General features: G+C 34.9%; 1 protein-coding gene across 5 annotated transcripts in view; it reads left to right on the top strand.

Moving 5' to 3' along the window:
• PTK2 (protein tyrosine kinase 2) overlaps positions 1-23,236 on the top strand; it is a 410,474-nt gene that overhangs the window by 233,194 nt on the left and 154,044 nt on the right. For all 5 annotated transcript variants that reach the window (XM_044669284.1, XM_044669268.1, XM_044669260.1 and 2 more), the window contains 4 exons: positions 9,091-9,231; positions 14,726-14,803; positions 18,029-18,136; positions 22,703-22,820. In XM_044669284.1, the coding sequence (XP_044525219.1) occupies positions 9,091-9,231; positions 14,726-14,803; positions 18,029-18,136; positions 22,703-22,820 (445 nt within the window). The remainder of the gene's footprint in view (positions 1-9,090; positions 9,232-14,725; positions 14,804-18,028; positions 18,137-22,702; positions 22,821-23,236) is intronic.

The following is a 23,236-nucleotide window of genomic DNA, read 5'->3' as shown; positions in this document are numbered from 1 at the left end:
AATTGTTGTGAGAAGTGGTGTTGTTATAATCAATACGACTTCTGTGTATCTTTCCATGTGACTTCCCTACTCACTCAACTCCAGTGGCTTCCTTTTGCTTCTTAAGATAAAATAAAAACTCCTTTGTTATCATACAGAGATCTTAATACCTTGGTCTTAACCTGTCCTTTCAGCTTTATGGTGAGTTACTTTGCTTTCCATACTTAATGATGTAAATAAACTAGACTTCTCTTTAATAATAACATACTACATACACTTCTTCACATGCAACATACACATTCTCTTCAGTCTCTCTCTAATTTCTCCTCTTGACTGTGCTTCTGTCTCTCTGGTTTTGTCACCATTCAGCTGCCTTCTCACCCTGGAACATCACTTCACCTCTATGACTCTCTTTCCTCATGATGGTGAATTCTTTCTAGAGCCTTCTTTTTCAGAACCATCCCATGCCAACCTTATTTCGTTCTCCAACTGGATGTGCATCTGACACCATGGCTCCCTTTTATATGTTGCCTTCCCTCATTAGGATATGTTTCTCTGTGCCCAGCGGGCTATAAAACTGTGCTTACCCTTTGATCTAGAATACCATTACTATGTCTTATCCCAAAGAGATCAAGAAAGGGGAGAAAGGACTTATTTGTACAAAAATATTTATAGTTGCTCTTTTTGTGGTAGCAAAGAATTGGAAATTATGCGGATATCCATCAATTGGGAAATGGAAAAAAAATTGTTATATGATGGTGATGAATACTATTGTTCAGTAAGAAATGATGAGCAAGATGATCTCAGGAAAAACTTGGTAAGGTCTACATGAACTGATATGGAGTGAAATAAGTAGAACCAGGAGAAGAGAACACTGTACACAGTAACAGCACTATTGTGTAATAATCAACTAACTAAAAGATTTACCTACTCTTAGCAATACAATATCTAGGGCAATTCTGAAAGACTTATAACAGAATGCTATGTACCTCCAGAGAAAGAACTGTAGGAATTAGAATATAGATCAAATCATATGATTTTCTACTTCAGTTTATTTGTGTTTTTGTCTGGTGTTTTAGTTTTGTATGAGTATTATCTTACAACACTGACCAATATGGAAATATGTTTTGCATGATAATAAATAGATATAACCCATATCAAATTGTTTACAATCTCCAGGAAGAGAGAGGGAAGTAGACACTTTAGATCTTATAACCTCAGGAAGAGTGTGGAAAATTGTTATTATATGTAATTGGAAAAATAAAATCTTTTTAAAAGAATACAAGTTCTTCAAGGGCAAAAACTATGTTTATTTTTGCATATTTTGAATCCTCAGTGCTTAGCTAGTGCCTGGCACATAGTAAGCATTTTCTAAATACTTCCTGCCTTGCCATTTACACTGGGCATCTCACTTTCCTGGAATGCACTCTTTTTTTATCTTTACCTCATAGAGCACCTCTTCCCCTAAGACTCAGTATAGAAACCATCTTCTGTATTGATTTCTTTTCCTCACTGCCCCAACTTGCAGAGCCTTCCCTTCTAAATTCCACTTTTTAAAAATTATCAGTGATTTCTTAATTATAAAATTGAATGACAATATTTCTCAGTCTTCAACTTTCATGACCTCAGTGCAACTTTTGACGCTGTCAGTCACCTTTTTCTTGTTGCTTTCTTCTCATTAGGTTTTCATGATACTGATGTCTTTTGGTTCTCCTCCTACCTATGTGATGCACATTCTCCTTTGATGGATCTCTGTCTAGGGCAGTGGTTCCCAAGCTTTTTTGCCCTACATCCCCCTTTCCAGAAAAAATATTACTTAGTGCCCCTGGAAATTATGAAACTATTTATTGAACTCAGAATAGAATGTAATACAAAAAAAAGTGTGGCCATCACTACCTCCCTGAATTGCTGCAGCACCCACCAGGGGGCAGTAGCTCCCACTTTGGGAATCACTGATCTAGGCCATGCTTATTATCATTGGGGGCGGGGGGGTCTCTTAAGATTTTGTCTTGAGCCAAGTTCTCTTCTTCTATAATTATTTCCCTTAGTGATCATATAGATTCATCAGTAATTCAAATCAGTTTATCAGAATTCTATTATCATCTGTTCTGGTTAGTCTCACATCAATTTATCCAGTCTTAACCTCTCATGACCTCCAATTTAATATTACTTCATGTCTTTTGGACAACTCGAAGTAAGTAATATAACCAAGCAGTCATAAAGACAAGAGCTTATAAAGGAAAGCCATTGGGTTACACACCTTTCAAGTGCTTACAAATAGGTTATGTCACAATGCCAAAATATCAAAACTATAGGTACATACTCATGATAGTGGATAAATTAACCAAATGGCCAGAAGCATTCCCAGCCCGGCAGAATAACGCAACGTTCGTAGCAAAGATCCTACTGAGAGAGATAATTCCAAGGTTTTCTATTCCTTTTGTTATTTCGTCAGACTCTGGTAGTCACTTTGCAAATTCTATTAAGAAAGTACCAGATACTAGGAATTAAGAGACATTTGAGTTCCATCTATAGGCCTCAGTCATCAGGAACCATGGAACGTACTAATCAAAGCCTCAAAAATATGATCGGGAAGATTTGTACACAAAGTCATCTCAAATGACCAGAAATCTTACCCATGACACTTTTCTATTTAAGAAGTTGATCCAATAGCGAAACACATTCATCATCATTTGAACTATTGTATGGACAACAACTATGGGTTGGGAAAGCACCACAAGACACTAATTACCTATCACACCTAGGGATTGAGTGCAAAATCTATGAGTATATCACCTTATTGAAAGAAAGACTAGAAGAATTGCAGAAATTATCATTAATCCAATAATATTAGTCAATAATATTAATCTAAGATTTTAGCCTACATGAATACAAGCCTGGAGATAAAATCTATATCAGAAATATCACAAGAAGATCAGTATTAGAACCAAAATGATTTGGTCCACATAAAATAATCTTAGTCACACCTACATCTGTAAAAATCAAAGGAAAAGATGCATGGTATCATTATACGCATATCAAGTCCTCAGTGAAGTCAAGACCTCATTCAAAAATTAAGCCTCAACTACAATAAACAGAATCTGACATAGAAATAGAGCCTCAAAGAAAAAAATCACACTTAGAAATAAAGCCTCAAACAGAAAGAGACCAAGATACAGATACAAAGATAAATGAAACACATGATCACACAGATAGCAAAGACATAGATCAACATCAGGAGCAAGACACTCATATCATTGATTTACATTATAGAAATACCTCATTCATACGTGAAGATCAGCAGTTAGTAAGCCTATCAGAATTCAGCAGTGATGAAGAAGAATGAACATTAAATTAATAACATCAAAAACAAGTGCAAAACATAAAAAAAATCTCAGAAGAAAATTTTGTGGCAACACAAACATTTTAACAGCACTACACAATCACACACTGGTTCCTGATCCAGGGAATTCTTCAATCAAGTCCACAACTGGCAAGATGTGTATCCAGCAAAGGAGAAGAGAGATGAGATTCTGAAGATTCCAAAGATTCCAGAAACATCAGGACATCAGGACCAGCACAAGGACAACATGAGAGACATTGCACAAAAGAATGTACAAGGACCTGAACTGTGATAACACCTATGTAGCTCGGACAACATCACCGGAAGAATCACAAGGAGAGAAGATCAGCAGACCAGTATTAGGTTTGAATAGTGCAAGGTTTTCACATTCAGACACAAATCACAAAGGAAATGCACACACTAGGATGCATGCAACAGAATGCAAGCTGATTGACAGAGAGATTCTGAAAGAAGAAGGTGAGTATAAACCATACAGCAAATGTTAGGTCATAAGTCCAACACAAAGACACAGTAAAGTCACATCACAAGTACATAGTGTATATAGATGTAAATAGATTTGAGTACAAGGTACATTGGCCATAATAAACAAGAGAACTCAGATTCCTTATAAGGTAAAAAGTACTCATATTTCATAGGAACATCACAGGAAAACCTTGTATATGTGTAATATATTGCTACTAACAAATAATGAATAGCTTACTAACCTGTAGGGAGAGAATAGTGAAAGGGAAATTCAATTCTAGCTAGCATAGGGACAGTGTAAAATAGTTATGAATGTTCCAGTAGGAGAGTCAATAGAAATGTCAGACAGACATTGTATAGTATAGGTTCGTTAGCAATGAAACGAATAGACTAATACATTAACATAATTTGGGAATTACTTACACACTAATCTTCCTAACCATAGATTAGGAAACAGAAAAATGTTAGAATTTATTGTTATTAGGAATGTTTATCTAAAATTCAGTATTAGAAGCCTAAGATAATTTGTTGCAGGATTGCATTGGCTTAGAATAAGTAAGAAGCAACATATTTCTTATAATATTATATTTTATATAATATAAGTTTAGATAAGCATAGAGTAGAAAGTCACCAATGAAGAAGATCATCAAGTAATTTGCAGGTTGAAATTTCCAAAAATAAAATGGCGTTGATGTTATATTCATAATCTGGGAAATGATGGTTGCCACCTTGACTGACAGGGATGGCAGTTGGAAGACTCGGAATGTTCCCAGGTGCCGTGAACCAGGGGTAAATGTCGATTGGCCCCATGGTATAAATACCCCTGACAGCCACTTTGTCTGGACAGGAGTCTCTGGACTGGGAAATCTCTGAGTGGGTGGTGAAGTGTGGCAGGGAGGTCTAAGAAGAAAAGGGCAGGAATAAAACTGAATATTTCCTGATAGACTGTGAGTGCTAGTGCATCACCAACACTGGTAGTGAGAAAGCTGAGAGAATAAGATCATCAATACAGCTGCATCAATAGCTTCCCTATTCTCTGGCTTGGCTGTGGCCAAGTCTGGCCCAAGATAGTGGGAGTGAGCAAATCTCCAGCTTCCACCTGATCAATAGGGTCTCCAATCCCCAATCCTTGTCCTTGTTATCCTTTCCCTGAGTATAGATAAAGAGAGTTCAACAACAAGTACCTTCCTAAGTGGTCTTTATATCACAGGCCCTGGGAAGGGAGTCAAATGCAGTCAGATCTTAAAGGTTATCCAAGGCAAATCAATAGCCCAATACTAATCTATCCAACCCCAGATTGGACCTGGAAAGGTTACCCATCTATTTAACCTCTTGAGGGTCCTTCTTGGGCAACTGTTAGAGAGAAAGGGATAAATGACAGCAGCAGTCAAGGGTGATCGGAGTTGGTGTTGCATCATCTGCAGCTGAGTAGAGTACAGATAGTTACATCTATACATCTCCCTTGGATCCCCTTTTGTTTATAACAGTATCCCCATTACAACTTGTCCAAAACTGAATTCATCATCTTTTTCTTCCATACCCTCCCCTCTTTTTCTACCATACCCTTACTATTGAGGGCACAACATTTTTACAGTCCCCTATGTTGGCAACCTAGCTGCCATCTTCAACTCCTCATTCTCTTCTTCCCAAACACTCCTACTTTCAGTTCGTTGCCAAGCCTTGTCAGTTCTGCTTTTGAAGCATCCTACTTTGTTTCCTCTTAACACCCTAACCATCCTGGTGCATGTTCTCATGACCTAATACCTGAATTATTGAGGCTGGCAAATGGCCAATCCCTCTTCCTAAATTCTTTCCCCACTGCAGTCCATTCTCCACCCAGCTATGAACGAGATCTTCCTAAAGTACAAATCTGACCATGTCATCCTCTTGCTTGATAAACTTCTTTCCTTCAGGTTAAAATATAAAATTACCCATTTGTACCTATGGTTTGTGTGGTTTTTTTCCCCATTTGATTGTGAATTCTTTGAAGTCAGGGCCTGCTTTTCCTTTCTTTTTATCCCCAACAATTTTCATTACCTTGCACATAGTAATCATTTAATAAATGCTTATTGATGACTTTATTTAACTATCAGCATATATTAATTCACTCTATATTTATGCTGTATTTACTTATATATGAATCTATTATATTCTCCCCATTAAAATGTCATTTCTTTTTAAGGGGTGATATTTTCCTTTATTTTATTTGTACCCACAGTGCCTAGCATAGTGCTTATATCAAATAATGTTATTTAATAAATATTATTTGATTGAATACTTACCCGGTTCTGTCTTTAAACCTATTTGTGAGACTTAGAGAGACCACAAATCTTCCTTAAAACCCAATCTTCAAGTCTAGAAATAGAAATGTTACTTCCACCACATATTTCCTCAGGAATTTTGTGATGGGAACTCTAGCTCAAAAAGGACATATAAGAGTAGAATAATACCTAGTAGGTTCAGTGATTTCTCACTGCTAGAAATTTTTACCAAATCCATAGCCTAATAGGCCTAACTTAGGCTACTCATATCTTCCCATCCAAGGTTACCTGGTTCTGTTTTTTATGTGTGTTTGAGTGTTTTATATATACTTATATGAGTTGTTTCTGTTTTAGAATGTAAGCTACTTGAAAGCAGACTTACTTTTGTCTTTGTATCCCCACTAGTTAGCAAAGTGCTTGGCAAATAGGTACTTACCTGATCCTATTCCTTCTGTCTTCTCTAGTACATGGCTGCTTCTTTCAGTTCCAGTTTCTATCTAATTGTCAATTTCTGACTATTTGCTGACTTTTTACCTATTTCCTACAAATGTTCATATATTCCCCATACTCTTCACTTGATTCTGCCATTCTTTTTTTTTTATTTTATTTTTTTTATTTTAAACCCTTAACTTCTGTGTATTGACTTATAGGTAGGTGGAAGAGTGGTAAGGGTAGGCAATGGGGGTCAAGTGACTTGCCCAGGGTCACACAGCTGGGAAGGGTCTGAGGCCAGGAGTTGAACCTAGGACCTCCCGTCTCTAGGCCTGGCTCTCAATCCACTGAGCTACCCAGCTGCCCCCGGATTCTGCCATTCTTGCTAGCTCTCATTCTGTGTCTCTTCTCCACCTCTCAGTTGAATTAATTAAGAAAAACATCTACAATAAGTACCTCCTTTTTCTTTCTTTTTACACTTCAGAAACCTTTACTGTATGGCTTCTAGAATCATTTGACTTACTTATTAAACTGCTCTTTCCAAATTAATTTCCCATTTGCCAATGTAATGAGCTTTTCTCAATCCTCATCCTTCTTGACCTGTCTGCAACATTTGATACTCTTGATCACTTTCCCCTCCTGGATTATCTCTCCTCTCTAGAATCCTCTCCTGTTACTTCTGCTCACTTCTACTCAATCTCCTTTGCTGGATGTTCATCCAGAACATGCCTACTAACTACAGGTATACCCAAAGGCTCTGTCCTGACTCCTGTTTTCAGTCTATACTATCTTACTTGAAGATTTAAACTCTCCTTGATCCCGTTATCATCTCTTTGTAGCTATTTCTGTGTATCTAGCCCTAATTTCTTTCTGGACTATAGCCCCCCCTCAATTCAACTCAATATAAAAATTTTTAACTGCCTACTATGTGCCAAACTCTGGAGATACAAATAAGAAGGAAACTTAAAATTTAATGGGGGAAGACAACACAAAAAATGAAGCTAAAAATTTGGGGAAAGCATACCCAGAATACCTGAGCTTATGGAGTAGAGCATAATGTTCCATGCCTTTGAAACCAAGCAAAGTTGTTGATGAAGAATAAAGTACCCTGAAGTATTGTGCATTTTCAGTTCACTATTTTAGGTGATCAACTTGTCCAGGGGACAGGTATTATGTTCTCTAGAGTAGCAAGCAAGCAGAGCTACTGATGGAGAATTACTTCAAGGGCACCATCATTGTCCCAGTAACCCAGACTCCTAATCTCAATGTTTTCCTAGTTTTCACACTCACACATCCCATCCATTGCCATATATGCTTTTTTCTACCTTCACATTTCTCATGTTTGTCCCCTTCTCTCTACTAATACAACCACCATACTTATGGGGATGTCATCACCTACCACAAGGACTTATGAAACTTAAATTTGGTCTTCTTGTTTCAAGTGTCTTATTCCAATCCATGTTCCAAATAGCTGGCCAAGAGATTTTCCTAAAGCACCATGTCATTTCCCTACTCAGTAACTCTAGGTTTGTGGTGGCAAACCAGTGACACTTATGCCAGAGGGGACTCTCAGAGCCTGCTCTGTGGGCATGCACACCATCACCCCAGCATAGAGTTCACTTCTTGAAAACCAGAGGGAGGCAGGGCCTGTTCCCCTCCCCCTCTCCATGCACACCTGAGGACATGTCTCATATCACCCACCCCCTAAAAGATTCACCATCACTGCTCTACAGGATAACCTCTAAGAACAAATACAAAATCTTATGTTTGGCTTTTAAAAACCCACATGATCTGGCCCTTTCCTACCTTTCTAGTTGTTTTTTTTTTTTTAATTCCTCACACTCCTTCACATATTCTACAATCAGAGACAATGGTCTTTTTGTTCTTCCTCTCCCTTTACACCACATCTTTTCACTGGCTTTCTCCAATACCTGGAATGTTCTCCCTTCTCTCCTCTATTTCTTGACTTCCTTGGCCTCTTTAAAGACCTGAATTAAATTCTACCTTCCATATTTCTTGTGTACCTTGTTATTTGCATGTCATCTTACATTAAAATGTGAGCTCCTTAAAGGTAGGAACCATGTTTTTTGTCTTTGTACCCTTAGTGTTTATCACAGGGCCTGGCATATAATAAGTGCTTTGTAATTACTTGTTTACTGATTGACTAAATCCTTTGTATGTAAAAACCAAGGACTACTGATTCTTGGTCTAGAATCCAATTAAAGGAAAGTTATTTTCTGTGTTCAGTAGGGTTTTGAGCCTAAAGTGCTATCAAATTATTGCTTATTTTAACAGATTGACTTTTTATTTGTAATTTGGAGTTTCCTAGACTAATAGAGCTCAAAGGGGCATCTGTCAGTATAGTCAGGCACTATATACTGCCACCATGTTAAATTAGAAAGAGATATATTTACTGTTAGCTAGTCCAGGTCAAGATATTCACAAAACAATTTGTGAAGAGTGATTGAAGATAAGGAAAAAAGCTATTTGGAGGAAATATATTGACACCTATAGGAGTCCTCTGTATCTAATTGAATGGCAATTTTTAAACGTTGCTTATACAAATTCCTTTTGTGTTATTTTGTTATGCAGGCCAAAACCCTCCGAAAACTGATACAGCAAACATTTCGTCAGTTTGCCAATCTTAATAGAGAAGAAAGTATTCTGAAATTCTTTGAGATTCTCTCTCCTGTGTACAGATTTGATAAAGAATGCTTCAAATGTGCTCTTGGGGTGAGTAATAAGGAATAAGTCAAGTGGGCAATCATATTACTGGGAGGCCAATATCTTTTACAGTCAGTTGTCTATGTTCACAGGCATACCTCCTTAACTGGTTCCATGAAAACATGATATTCAGTAAAGTACTATTTACAGCAAGACAGTTTGTTCTTTTGAGATGATATTGATGTATATGTACTAATAGTGGCAATAAGTAGATAGGAGATACATTTGGGCTCAAGTATTATTTAAAAGGGTGGTTAGTTGACAAAGTGGATAGAGTGCTTAGATAAAGAGTCAGGAAGAAACATCATGAAATCTGGCCTCAGAAACTTACTAGTTGTGTGACCTTTAAACAAGTCACAAAACTCTGTTTGCTTCACTTTCCTCATTTGTCAAGCTGAAAAAAGAAATGACAAACCACTCCACTATCTTTGCCAAGAAAATCTCGTGAGGTAATGAAGAGTCAGACACGACTGAAAATGACTGAATATTACTTAGAATAAGCATTGAACATCCCATTTTAAAAAAATCTCATAGTTGGTAGAACAAAATTATAGTGTGAAGTTTATTATTTATTAATGCATTATTACACAACCATATTGGAACATTATATATGGAGAATACTTTCATTTCTGATTGAAAAATTTGCTTTGATATTTAATCACAAGATGTATTCTTTTTACTTATATTAGTTGGACAAAAAAGTTGTTTTCAATGATGCTATCTGGATAGAAATGAAACTTTATTTCCTTTTTCATGAAATTATTTATGTTGACATTTCTGTTTCCATTTAATTTGGGTTATTTGTTCATTTAACTGGTTTCCTCAAAGTCTCAACACATCAAAGTATGTTAGTTTTTTTAAGTATAGGGGTAAATAAAAACATAATTGATTAGCAAGCTCAACAAACTGCTTTAAAAAACAAATGAAGGTAGTAGAAATTCAATAATTGAAATACTGTTTGAGGAAAAAGGTATTGACTTAGCAGTTATTTGTTGTCAGATCAGATGTAGAATTACTTCTTAGAGCCACAAAAACCTTGGTTTAAATCTCATTTTTGATGCACATTATTAACCCCCACATTTCAGTGCCCTCTCAAATTTTTTAAGACCATAATTTCTGTTACTATTGCTGGTGTGAATTGGGAAAGGGAATTTCAGCACCATGCTGTGGATTTTAAAATTAATATCCAATAACTAAATATTAAATTTTTATTAATAATAAACTAACAAAAGAGACCTAAATAAAAGGTTACTAACCAGCCTGCTCCCAGGACCAAAAGAGAAGGAATGAAGCAGAGCCTCAGAACTTATACAAATGTGACCACACAAATGTAAACAAAAGGAAAAGCATTATCTATAATACACAAAGGAATTCTGGGCAATGCAGTCTTTAGGGGTTCAAGATTTTCCAATTATACATTTTCCCCATTGTGATCCTATTTGGGACACCAGTCTCCCCAAAAGGATCATGGAAACATAACTAACATAAATTGAAATAATTTGTGGATGAAAGGAAAAGAGAAAAAAATCAATGATTGTTAGACTGACAAAAAGCCAATTTGGGGATAGTCCCCTTTGACATAAAAGTATACATTCAAAACAAATGCTTTCAAACCCCCTTAGTTCGATTTCACATCCCAAAGTTCAATCTGGATCTTCTGGGGCAGTGTGTGGTCTCTGCAGCATCTTCATGGTGCCTTCTCCAAGCAGGTTCGTCTTCTGGATTCTAGGAGGTAGTAAGTTTCTTATTCTAAAATTTCTCAAATTCAGATCCAAATTCACAACAATAGCATAGTCCCCCCTGAGGTGGATAATAACACAGGAATCATTCAGGGATACATGGCTGAGTTATAAGGTATATGACTCAATTGCAAAAGAAATCACAAACATCAAAAAAATCCACATAAAAAGGAAAAAATAACTTGTTGATGATATATAAAATATTAAAATCTTATGTCTAAAAAATTTAAGTAAAGGAAAAATAAACCTATAACAGGTCCTTGAATCAGGATTTAATTAAAATGATTTAAGTAATTATGCAGTTAGTACCCAAGACTACAGAAAATTTGCCACACTATGAAAGACAGAAAAGGGACTAGATTATAGGAGCAAATGGGAGCTAATGAAGTGCTTGTTAGAATGTGGTTCAGAAGAAGTCCTGTGTCTTAACATATGTTAAGTGCCACAACCTTGAACCCCAAACAAGTTCAAGTCTTCTTGTCTTGTCTCAACATTACATAAATCTCACTGGGTTTGGTTGTTCTCTTTGACCTTGTGTGTGATAGGCACTATGTAGGTAGCTTTGTGCTTCTTTGGCACTGTGCAATGGCTCTTTTTATATTCCTTCTTCTGGAATCAGACATAATTATTAAGCAAAGTCCCATAATTATTTAAACAACCAATGACGTTATTCTGTAGTTTAAAGTTTATTGGGTATGCATTAATATTAGAACAAATGTAATTTAAACTTATATTACTGCAAAATAAAAAAAGATTAATACTGTTTATATGTACTTCAAAGTACTCAATTACTATATTGAACACACAGGAAAAAAACAATAATAAAAATGTTTTAAAATAAAAAATATATAGCTTAGACTCAGTGACACACTGTGTCAGCCAAGGAGAGGTAAAAATACAAAGGTTCCTCACCAAAAATTAGATCCATTTCCTTTTTAAACTTGGCCATGATCCACTGTGTGAATGCAAATGATTTTTACAAAATAGCAAATTTATAAAAACAAAATAGTAGGAGAGTAGATAATGCACATTCAAATAAAGTACCAAATTCCCAAAATTCACAATAGCCCAGTTCTTGACAAGCAAACAAACCTATTAATATATAGGATTCACATGAGTTTATATATAGCCACTTGCGATGTGATATTTAAAAAAAACCTATGAACTGATGTATACTTGTCACAAATTCAACAGATAGAGCAAATCTTTCAACCTTGGCAACTGCTGATGAAAACCTATTTGGATCTAAAACATCACCAAGAATTTAGATTATTCTGGTGAAAGTAAATTAAAACTAAAGAGTTAAAATGTCATGCATGCAGGAGCTCTTTTTGGCTTCCTGCTTTATATATAAAAAGTTTTATTAGGAACTTCTATTTGGTTCTCTACCTTTAATACAACATTCTTTTATTTTTATATATATATTTTATATATATATATATATATATATACATACATACATATAATACATACACACATATGTATGTATTAACCTATCATCCATTCAGAAGGTACTAGGTATATAAAGTCATTTCTAAAGACCCCTTATAAATCTACAATTTAAATTCTTGATCATTATATTCTCCAAGGTTGTATAAGCAACATGTGACCTGAATAGTTAAGATGACAAATCCAGGATACATAAGACTTTACAATATGTAGTTCAGTAAAATCATAGGGGAACGATACAGATAAAGAATCACATAACAGAAGAGATATTAATTAGATTAATACATATAAACTTGAAAAAATTTAAACCTTAAAGAAATTAGCAAATACAATAATATAAGCAAATGACAAGTTACAAGTAGTGTAGTCAAAAACCCTTTTTACCAATTGCAATAGACTTGTTCACTATCTTGATGGGAAAAGCTAAGAATGATTAGTAAGCAGTAAATTTCCAGATCTCTTTTAAGGTTATTTCCCCTCCCCCATATAAATCAACCATTCAGATTTCATTTGTCAGAGCTCTGAATTTCATCATAGTGAGGGAGCATGGTATGGAGGAATCTCAAATTGTAAAAGCTGGCCAAATGGCAAGTGGGTGAGGGGAGATGAATTTCTCCCCTGAATCTTAAGATTAGTCAAACTGCAGTGTATTCAATCAGCACAAAAACTTTATAATTTTACCAATTCAAACTGTTGTTTCAGAGTTTCAAGCATGCTTTGAAACAGCATTATTCCTCAAAAAAGAAAAAAAAACACTGAATGGAAGTTTGTTTACAGATTAAACACAAAAGGCAAAATCTTGCTGGAGAACAATAGGATATTTGCCTATGAGAGAACTAGCCAAAAGGTAGAGACAAAATCCCAAAAAACTTCTACTTCAAATCTACTGATTTAGTCTCTCTGAGTTCAAAAGAAAAACTGCAGAGAAGTTCCCTTCTTGTGAAAAAAAAAATCCCAAGTTGCAAGTTTCTCTCATCCAGGAATCCAGGATCAGCTTAAGACTTCAGCTTAAAAAATGACCAATGCAGGCTGGAAAACCCATGTGGGGTGGGGGAAGGGATTGAAGTTCTCACCTGTCCATTGGAAAAAAGCAGCTAGGATTGGCTGGCTCACAGCAGCAGGTCTGGTGAGAGGAGCTCTCTTAGCAGGGGCAGAAAGCAGGCTGCTAGGCAGGCATGGCAGGAGGGCAGGGCAGGAGGAGAGGAGAGGCAACCCCAGCTCTCTGGGTGGGCGGAGTCTGGACAAACTTACCAGCTTTACTTAAAAGCTATCTTTAAAAAATATTTGAGAATTCAATACGTTGTGGTAAGCCATGCTATGGATTTTAAAATTAATATCCAATAACTAAATATTATATTTAATAAAGTTTTATTAATAATAAACTAACAAAAGAGACATAAATAAAAGGTTACTAGACAGCCCAATCCCAGGAGAAAGAAGGAGACAGAGCCTCAGAACTTAAACAAACATGACCACACAAAGGTAAACAAAAGGAAAAACATTATAGGCAATACAGAAAGGAATTCTGGGTAATGCAGTCTTTAGGGGTTCAAGATTTTTCAACTATACAATGCCTGCCTTATAACAATAAAATCATAGGTTCAGACTAGAGCAAAATAAACAAAAAGTTTACATAACATAACAGAGTATAAAAAAGTCACTATTTTTCTTTGGAGAATTATGACAGATCTTAAGATAGTATGAAGCCACATTGGATCATTATGGCTTTTACACATTTATTATTATTGATGTTGTTATAATAATAATCATTATTATTATTATTTATTAAGACCCTTACCTTCTGTCTTTGAATCAATATTGTGTACTGGTTCCAAGGCAGAAGAGCAGTAAGGTCTAGGCAATGGGGTGACTTGCCCAGGACCACACAGCTAGAAAGTGTCTGAGGTTAGATTTGAACCTAGGATCTCCGATCTATATGCCTACCTCTCAATCTACTGAGCCACCCAGCTGCCCCCATATTTTTTATTTGAAAATAGTCTGCAAAGAAACTTTTAGAGTTTATCTTAATGAACTTCCTTGTTTTATAGATGAAGAAGTTCAGGCCATGTTAATCTAACTTACTTATCAGCATTGCATAAGTCTTGTGAGTTAGAATTTAAGCTGAAATCCTCTGGCTACATATTCAGTGCTGATTCTGTAACATACCTTTAACTTTTATGCTGGCAAAATATATTTAAATGCTCTATGTACTGTGAATAAACATGCCTACTTCGTGTCCTTTATTCATTTGTGTTTATGATCCTGTACTTATTCCTTCCCCTACCTCTCATTTTTATCTATTCACCCCCTCAAAGTCAAGCTGGATCATTTCCGTGGAGCTGGCAATTGGCCCAGAAGAAGGCATCAGTTACCTTACAGACAAGGGCTCCAATGTAAGTGTCTCTCTCTCTATTGTTTTGCCACTGTAACTGCCCATGAAAGGGTGCCCGGTGTATTGTCTATTTAGCCTTCAGCAAAGATTTATACATAGTTTAATCTTTGAATCAAAGTAAGAAAAACTAAGTCATTCTTAGTAGAAATTGTAGTTTTGCCATTGATTCTTGTCATAGAAAGATTTCTGGTGCACAGTGAGGCAGAAATAAAGAACAATTGGAGACTGTCACTGAGATTCCTTAGTTGCAATATGGATTCAGTGATTCTTCCCATGCATTTTTTATGAGGCATAGTTAGGTTAATTACTGTATTTTCTGAAAATTTGTTATTAATTTCCATTATTATTGATATTTACATAGAATTTTATAAAACTTTCTCCTCTAACAACTTGGACAGGAAAACAGGTATTGTCTGAATTTTATGGGTAAGGAATATAAATTCAGAGAGCCTATTGAATTTGACCAGTCACAGGGCTAGTCGGTGGTGATGCTAGAACCTATAACTCTATTTTTCTGATTTTTGTGTACAAACTTGGGTGTTATTAATACTACACATAATTATGGCATGGTGGTTTTTTACTTCATACTTTGAAGCACTTTTTCTTGAATACAAGAATATTTGGCATATAGTCATTGTAAGAGTAGGTCAAGAAAAACATAGATTATGACTCAGCATATTCATTCAATCATATATGTTATCAAGTGTCTCCTATATGTAAAACTGAACAATAAGAAGATATATACACATAACGTGGTTAGTCCCTATCCTTTAGGAGTTTTTGTATAATTATAAAGATAATTATAATTGAGGTTGCATTATTATAAAATATGTTAGTGAAGAAGAAAACATTTGCAACAAACTAAAGTCAGAGGATGACTTGCTTTCATCACTAAATAAGTAGAACCATTTCTCCATTGCCCACCCATCCTGTTAGAGCAAGAAGAACCATCTAAATCACTCCCTGACCCAAATATTATAGTTACATTCTAGTATAACAGGTCATCCTTGTAAGTAGTATGCCTTATATCCATTAACAGTGAGTAGTCCTTATCATTTAAGCATGTTACTTAGTTTAAAAGGCATTATGGAAACTCATAAAGAAATATGATAAATTTTTATAATCATTCTCTTATGAGTTGATATAACATTTTTGTAGTGTTTTTATATACTACGTTTTAGTATAGCCATTTGTAAAAACATGAGTCTATTGACTGAAGACCAAGACTAGTCGTTACTTGTCTTTCTACTCAGCGCAGCATCTTATAGATGTTTGATACCTATTTGTTTAATCAATCAAATAATAGAAGAATTACATATATGTTTTGGGGGGGCATTAATTAGGGTAAAAAAATCTATCATTTCATTAGCATCAAAAGTCTATAGAGGGGGCAGCTGAGTAGCTGAGTGGATTGAGAGTCAGGCCTAGAGATGGGAGGTCCCAGGTTCAAATGTAGCCTAAGATACTTCCTGGCTGTGTGACCCTGGGCAAGTCACTTGACCTCCATTGCCTAGTCCTTACCACTCTTCTGCCTTGGAGCCAATACACAGTATTAACTCCCAAGACAGAAGGTAAGGATCTAAAAAAAAAAAGTCTATAGAAAGCTTACCATATATATAAAAAAAACCTCCAGGTAATGGAAAGTCAGAGTCTTGAGTCAAGAGAGAATCAATGGGATCTTTACTCTCTCTATCCCTAGTCTCTGCCATCTCCTGATCACCACTTTCAGTCAGTACTGGATCTTGGGATTTCTGGCCTTCATTCTCCTGTATTCAGTTAAAGAGACTATTCTATTGATTGTTTTGTTTTGTTTCTTCTTTGATTCTTCATTTTCTCCTTGAGGGGTGCCTATATCAAGGCTTCTTAAACCAAGTACATCAGGGCTGACTTGCCCTTGGTATAATTTAAATATAGATATCCTTACACACCTTAATATCTAGGCCTCCTGTATGGTGGGAATAATATCCTAAAACACACTCACCTACACACTAATACAAATTAAGTCAGTTTTTTCCTAAGGATGGCATTGACAAACTATTCTTAAGAACTAGCTTTTGAAATAATTTCCTGGTCACCTGAGTACAAAACATCCAAGGTGCTTCGAATGCTTGGCTTTGTAGACTGCAGTGGGGAACTCAGGCAGGGAAGCTTTGCTCAATGGGATCAGTTCAGAATATTTTTTAATGTATACCAAGTTGAATCTTGAATATATTTCTCCTAATATAGCTAATTAAATCTCCTTTTATTAACTATTTTTTTAAAAAGATAAGTTTCAACTACATTTCCTAGTTCTGGTTTAGGGTGCATTAGAATTGATTCAAGGGTCTTGCATTGTTACAGATGGGAATAGGAATCTTTGCTTTTAAAGGTGATTCCTTTGGTTTTGACATGATAAGTACTTTAGCAGCATCAAAGATTTTGTCTTACCTCTTCTTTGTCCATTATTTGCCTTCTGATTTTTATGTGCATGTCAAAATATCCATATCTTTTAATTTCTTTATTTTTATCATAAGGAGAACCCACAACTGTTTTTTTTTGTTTGGAATCTGATTTGTCCTAAGACACTTCAGTTTAGAGAAGATCAATCAATATATGATGACAAATGAAAGTCACTAGTAGACCTTCCACTCTAAAACCTTTTACCCATTAGCTTAAAGTACTTTGATGAACTAATTATTTCAAGTTATCTTATATTATTAGGTACTAATATTTAAATATTTTATACTTATATTATTAGAGATGTTTGTTTAAATGTTAAGAACTAATATTTGTTTAGCATAATGTTGTGCTATTAATATTAATCATCTGACTATTAATATGAAATGACATTTAATGTCATTAATACCATGTGCTTTGGGTAAAGAAAAGTTAGTTATTTTATTTTAATTCCAAGGACAGATGAATTGTCATCAAAGCCATTTTTTCTCTTAAGTGTTAGTTAACTTATCTTTTTAATAGTTCTTTACACAGTGCATTCCACTGATTTTTAAATCTCAGTTTTTCATTAGCCAAGGTATCACTATGATGGGAGAAAGAAGATAGTATAAATATATTATAAGAGATGAAATAAATTCTAGACAGACTGTTCTGAAGAATGAAGGCAAATCACTTTCTCCCTAACTTTCTAAAAATCAACCTTGAAAGAAGTTTTTGAACCAGCATATATCTCAGTATAGCAATGCAGTAAGTGTGTATAGCAGTATTTAGAAAGCCTCTACCTTTACAGCCTACACATCTCGCAGACTTCAATCAAGTTCAAACCATTCAGTATTCAAACAGTGATGACAAAGACAGAAAAGGAATGCTGCAACTCAAAATAGCAGGAGCACCTGAGGTAAGAGATTCTACATTATCGATAAAGAAAAGATAATAAATGAGACAGTTATGGAACAAGAAAATAGCATTGACAAGCATCATTATTAGGGATTCATAATATTTGAAATAATAGACTTGGAGATCAAGAATTTAATGATAGTATCATGACTCACATTCATATAGACCTTTATTGTTACGTAGAATTTTTTTTCTTTACAACAACCCCTCTAGACAGGTATAGTATAAGTATTATTATTCCCATTTTACATTTGAGGAAATCGATGCCCTTAGAGATTGTTATTTGTCAAAGCCCAAGAGCTAATAAGTGTTAGAACATAAAGAACTAGAGTGCCAACTTTAGGATTCATTATTACCCACCCTTTATAAAGACTATTTTAGTCTACCCAGTTCCAATCTCATGGAATGTGAATACTTCTTGTTAAACTAAAAAATATTAATAGATCCCCACCATGATCATAATCATTTTATTAAATATCAGCTATTTAAGAAAGTGCATGATGAAAGATACCATGAATTTCAATGACATAAAATGTGAGGGTATAATTTAGTTAAATATATGAATTTATTCATTGAAATGAAAGACAAGTCTAATAAATTAATGTTGTATTTGAAATAGTATATGTATTTGTATAATATTATGCATATATATTATAGGAATAGAAGGGAATTTGTGATTGTTGATCCATTTTATTCACTAATTCTTTTTATCCATCTGATTGTAAAGGTGGAACATCAGAGAATTAGGACAAGGCTAGATGCAAGGCTCCTTTCCTTATTTCAGTTTTATTACTGTCTGAATGATTTCTTAGTTCGGAACAGTGAGACATAGATTCCAAAGATCTAAAGCTGGAAAAGACCTCAATGGCTACTAGTCCAACCCTGTTCATTTTTACAGATGAGGTAACCAAGTCATGAAAAGGTTAAGGGACTTGGCCAGGGTGCTATAAGTAGTACACAAAACCACAAATCCTAAAATATTATATAATACAATTTTTTAAAAAAGAACTTTGCCTACTGCCTACTGGTTGCTGATGTCCAAAAGTAAAATCATTCTAGTAGACAAACTAACCCAGGTTGAAGGTAACTGAAAAGCCTCATACTCATCAGTGAGTTAGGGGGATGTCTAGCCCAAGCATTTGAAAACATTCCCCAGCAGAATGGACAGATAAGAACATTTTGTTCCAGTTGTAATATTGAAAAATTAATATACCAAATGTAACATGCTAAATGTAATATTTAGAAATTTGTTTGGAAATATATTAGTTTAAAGATTAATGTGGTTGCCCTTTATAAAAATAATTAACCCTTAAGTCACGAGGATGGTAATAGCTTTTAACAATTTAATTTTAATATTTAAGAAAAAAATAAGGAGGGAAGGAAATGGAAAAAAATATTTCCTAGCCTGCCAACCTAATCTTACCAACACATAAGTGTGTATTCCACCCCAGCCACCAATGAATCGCAGACAAGTTCCCAGCCAAAAATCTCCAGAGAAATGGCCCAGTATCCTCTATGGTCTCGTTTTTTATAGACCTCCTTCTCCACATAACATCCTTTCCCTCTCCCTTGGTCTACCTTTTCTCAGAAACCAATCAAAGTCTCTCTAATCCGACCCATAACTCCTACTTTTGAGTCTAATGGGCTGGCTCATAATGAGCAAAAAGTCATGATCCTGGGAGGAAGGGGTTCCCTTTACATGGTGACCATGAAGGCAGCTGAAGCAGGTGCAGTGGCTTTTAATAGAACTCACAGAAAATATCCAAGAGACAAAGGTCGTTTACTGCACCATGAGCCATCATCAGTCATCTTGATTTTTGTCTTGCCACTGGACTTTGATGACTCTAGAAGAGAGAATGAGGCTGATATCTTTGCACAACTCTGTCTCACCTAAATTCAATTCATGTTCATGTCAAGATATCATCTCTTGATGTCATTGGTCCTTTTCTGAAATGAAGAATGAATAAGTGGTTGCTAATTGGTTGTAAATAGATAACAGACCAGTAGAATAAAACTGGTAATTCTTTCCACCCAGACATATGATCACTAAGAAATTTCACCTAAGACATTAACTGAAAGTTAAAGGGGTTTTTTTATTCATCATGTCAAGTTAGTGCACAATTCACATTTGTGTTTTTTAAGTTTTAAGAACGTTAGAAGTACTGTAATTGTTAGGAGATCGGTACCTAATGATTAAATTGCCTTATGACAAAATAAGATCACAAAATTAAATGTAAGGAACTATAGAAACCATCTAAATCAAATGTCCTCTCAATTCAAGAAAAGAGATATTTACAAATTACCACTGGAGGCACTGACAGTGTAGGATAAAGAAAAACTAATCTCTGCCCTCAAGAAGAGCTTCCATTCAACTCTGTATACAAGGCAGGGTATGTAGATAACTAAATACAAAGTAATTTGAAGAAGAGACCATGAGAATTGAAAGAAAATAAATAAGGAGGAAGTAGGACATAACTGGGAGCAATTCAGGTTAGGCCCAAAGTAACAAATGTAGACAGAAATTAGTGAGGAAAAGTTTCTTTTAAGAACAATGATAAAATGACTAAAAATATAAGAATTCTTTTGGTTATTTCGATGCATAAAATTTAACTATATAAAAAGAATTAGTTGCTGACGTATCCTATACTTTTTAAAACAAATTATACAATCTTCAAATAACAGCTACAGGTAGTAAATATTTTCCCTTTGATACAAGACTTTAAAAATATTATTTCCCATAGATTGCCCCCAGAATAGATATAAGAAAAATGATTAAGCAACAAATAAAGGAGAGTTGTCTTTGAAATATTATTCAAATTATATATTACATTTAAGTACAAGTGTCTCCTATGTGCTCCATTCCTACACCAACAACTGCTGTCTGCTCATTTCGAACTAGATGTACTAGATGAGAGAGAGAGAGAGAGATTGATTATCTCTGCCAAATAGCATCTCTCACCTCTTTCTAGAACCAGTCAAATACTACCTCCTTCATGAAACCCCATCAATCTCTAGGGCCTTCCCTCCTTAATGACCTTGTAATTATTTTATATAAAATAGGAGTTTCATTTTTGCTCATGTTTCTAATACTTAGCACCAGAGACTAACACATCGGTACTTAGTAAATACTTGTTGATCATTTCATTGACTTCAGTTCCTTTCACGGTTTCAAGTTGCATTATTATTATCCCAAAGATAATGAATATCTAGAAAAGGTAGCTTTGAGGACATGGAGCCATCATTGTATCTTCAAGAATAGGTCATGCATGTCTAACTTCATTTCCGTTTTTGACAAGGTTACTAAATTGATAGATTAAGGGAATACGATAATTTGTCAGAACCAATGCTGTCTTTATAGAAAAGATGGAGCAGTGTGAGTCAGATGATACCACTATGATATTTCAGAAAAAAATTAATAAAGAGAATAAAAGAATTTCTTTTAATGTTTCATGCATGAATGAAAATTAGGAAGAGGAAGCTGCAGGCTTGACGTAAGGAAAAATTTCTTAATACCTAAAAATAATGTAGCTGCTTTAGAAGAGTCTGAGATTCTCTCTACTTCAAGTCTTAAAGTTTAATAGATGACCACCTGACACAGGTATGCTGTGGAGGGATTCCCTGTTCTGTTACAGTTTAGATTCAGAGTATCTACTACTACTATTTTCAACTCTTGAGATTCCTGGAGAAAATGACTTCTTTGCCTTAAAATACTTACCTGGATTAAAATGAAGGGGCTGAGTTGGGACTGAGGCAAAATTAATTCACAAAGGTGCAGGTAGGTGGCACCATGGATTTAGTGCAGGGCCTAGAGTCAGGAAAATCACCTTCTTGAGCTCAAGTTCAAGCACTAGCAATATCACCCTCAGCAAGTTACTTAACCCTTTTCTGTCAGTTTCTCGTATATAAAATGAGCTGGAGAAGGAAATGCAAACCTCTCTAGTATCTTTGCCCAGAAAACCCCAAATGGAGTAACAAAGAATTGGACATGACTGAAACAACTGAACAACAACTCCTAGGATAATAGTATCATATCTTAGAGCTGTCAGGAATCTTACAGATCATCTAAACTAAGCCTCCTTACTATATGAGGAAACTGAGGCCCCAGAATTTCCTCACTTAGCCACACATAGAATGACAGTGACAAGGTGTGAGTTTAAAGTGTATAACTACACAGTCAGGGTGTACTTTGCACATTATGACACCTGCCTTTCTGTAAATTGTTTGAAACTTTTTTTAAAAACTAAAAACTTTTTCCTTTTTTTTACCATAAGTTCTTTCGTTTACACTTGTATACATTCTGTATAAGAAAAAGGATTTTCAGCCTTTTGTTTTCTAAGAGATGGCTCTACATTGCAACAAATGAGTTTATTTTATTATTCCTCCTATTGCATTTTCAAGAATTGTGTTCTTAAATGTCATACTTCCTTTTTCATTCATATATTCTAATATATTATGTTTGATCACTGTTTCTACTCTGTTTTTAAATTTCTACAGAGTTCTGATGTCATGGCACAGCTGTTCTTTTGAATATGGGTGACAACAATAATGTCTCTTTTCTCCCCTTTAGCCTCTCACAGTGACAGCCCCATCTTTAACCATTGCAGAGAATATGGCTGACTTAATAGATGGATATTGCCGACTAGTTAATGGAGCCACACAATCTTTTATCATTAGACCCCAGAAAGGTACAGTGCCATATCTATTTTGTTATTTATTTTTCTGTTTAAAGTATGCCAGTAGGTATATAATAGTTAATACCAGTAGATTTTAGCTTTTATAAAAGATAAGTCTAGGCAGGGTACCAAATTTGGAAGCTATAGTTCTTCGTAGCGTTAGCCAATTCTTTATCTAAAAATGTTATACAAATACATAAGACATACAAAAAGATTTCAAAAGTTAGAAAGAAAATCATTTTATTCTACTTAGTAATAAAGGTTTAGTGAGTAAATATATGTAATGCAGGAGACAGAGAAATGTAAAGACAATAACTGGTGGTTCTTATCTTTCTTTCTTCACAGAGCTATGTGTTTTGACCCACCGGTTTAATACATTTTCTGTAATATCATTTATTAATGTATATATAAAGATATATATTTAAATC

The sequence above is a fragment of the Gracilinanus agilis genome, chromosome 1 (assembly GCF_016433145.1).
Source record: "Gracilinanus agilis isolate LMUSP501 chromosome 1, AgileGrace, whole genome shotgun sequence".
In the NCBI taxonomy this organism is placed as follows: domain Eukaryota; kingdom Metazoa; phylum Chordata; class Mammalia; order Didelphimorphia; family Didelphidae; genus Gracilinanus; species Gracilinanus agilis.
Note: the sequence above shows the minus strand (reverse complement) of the source record. Positions and strands in the feature narration are given on the sequence as shown.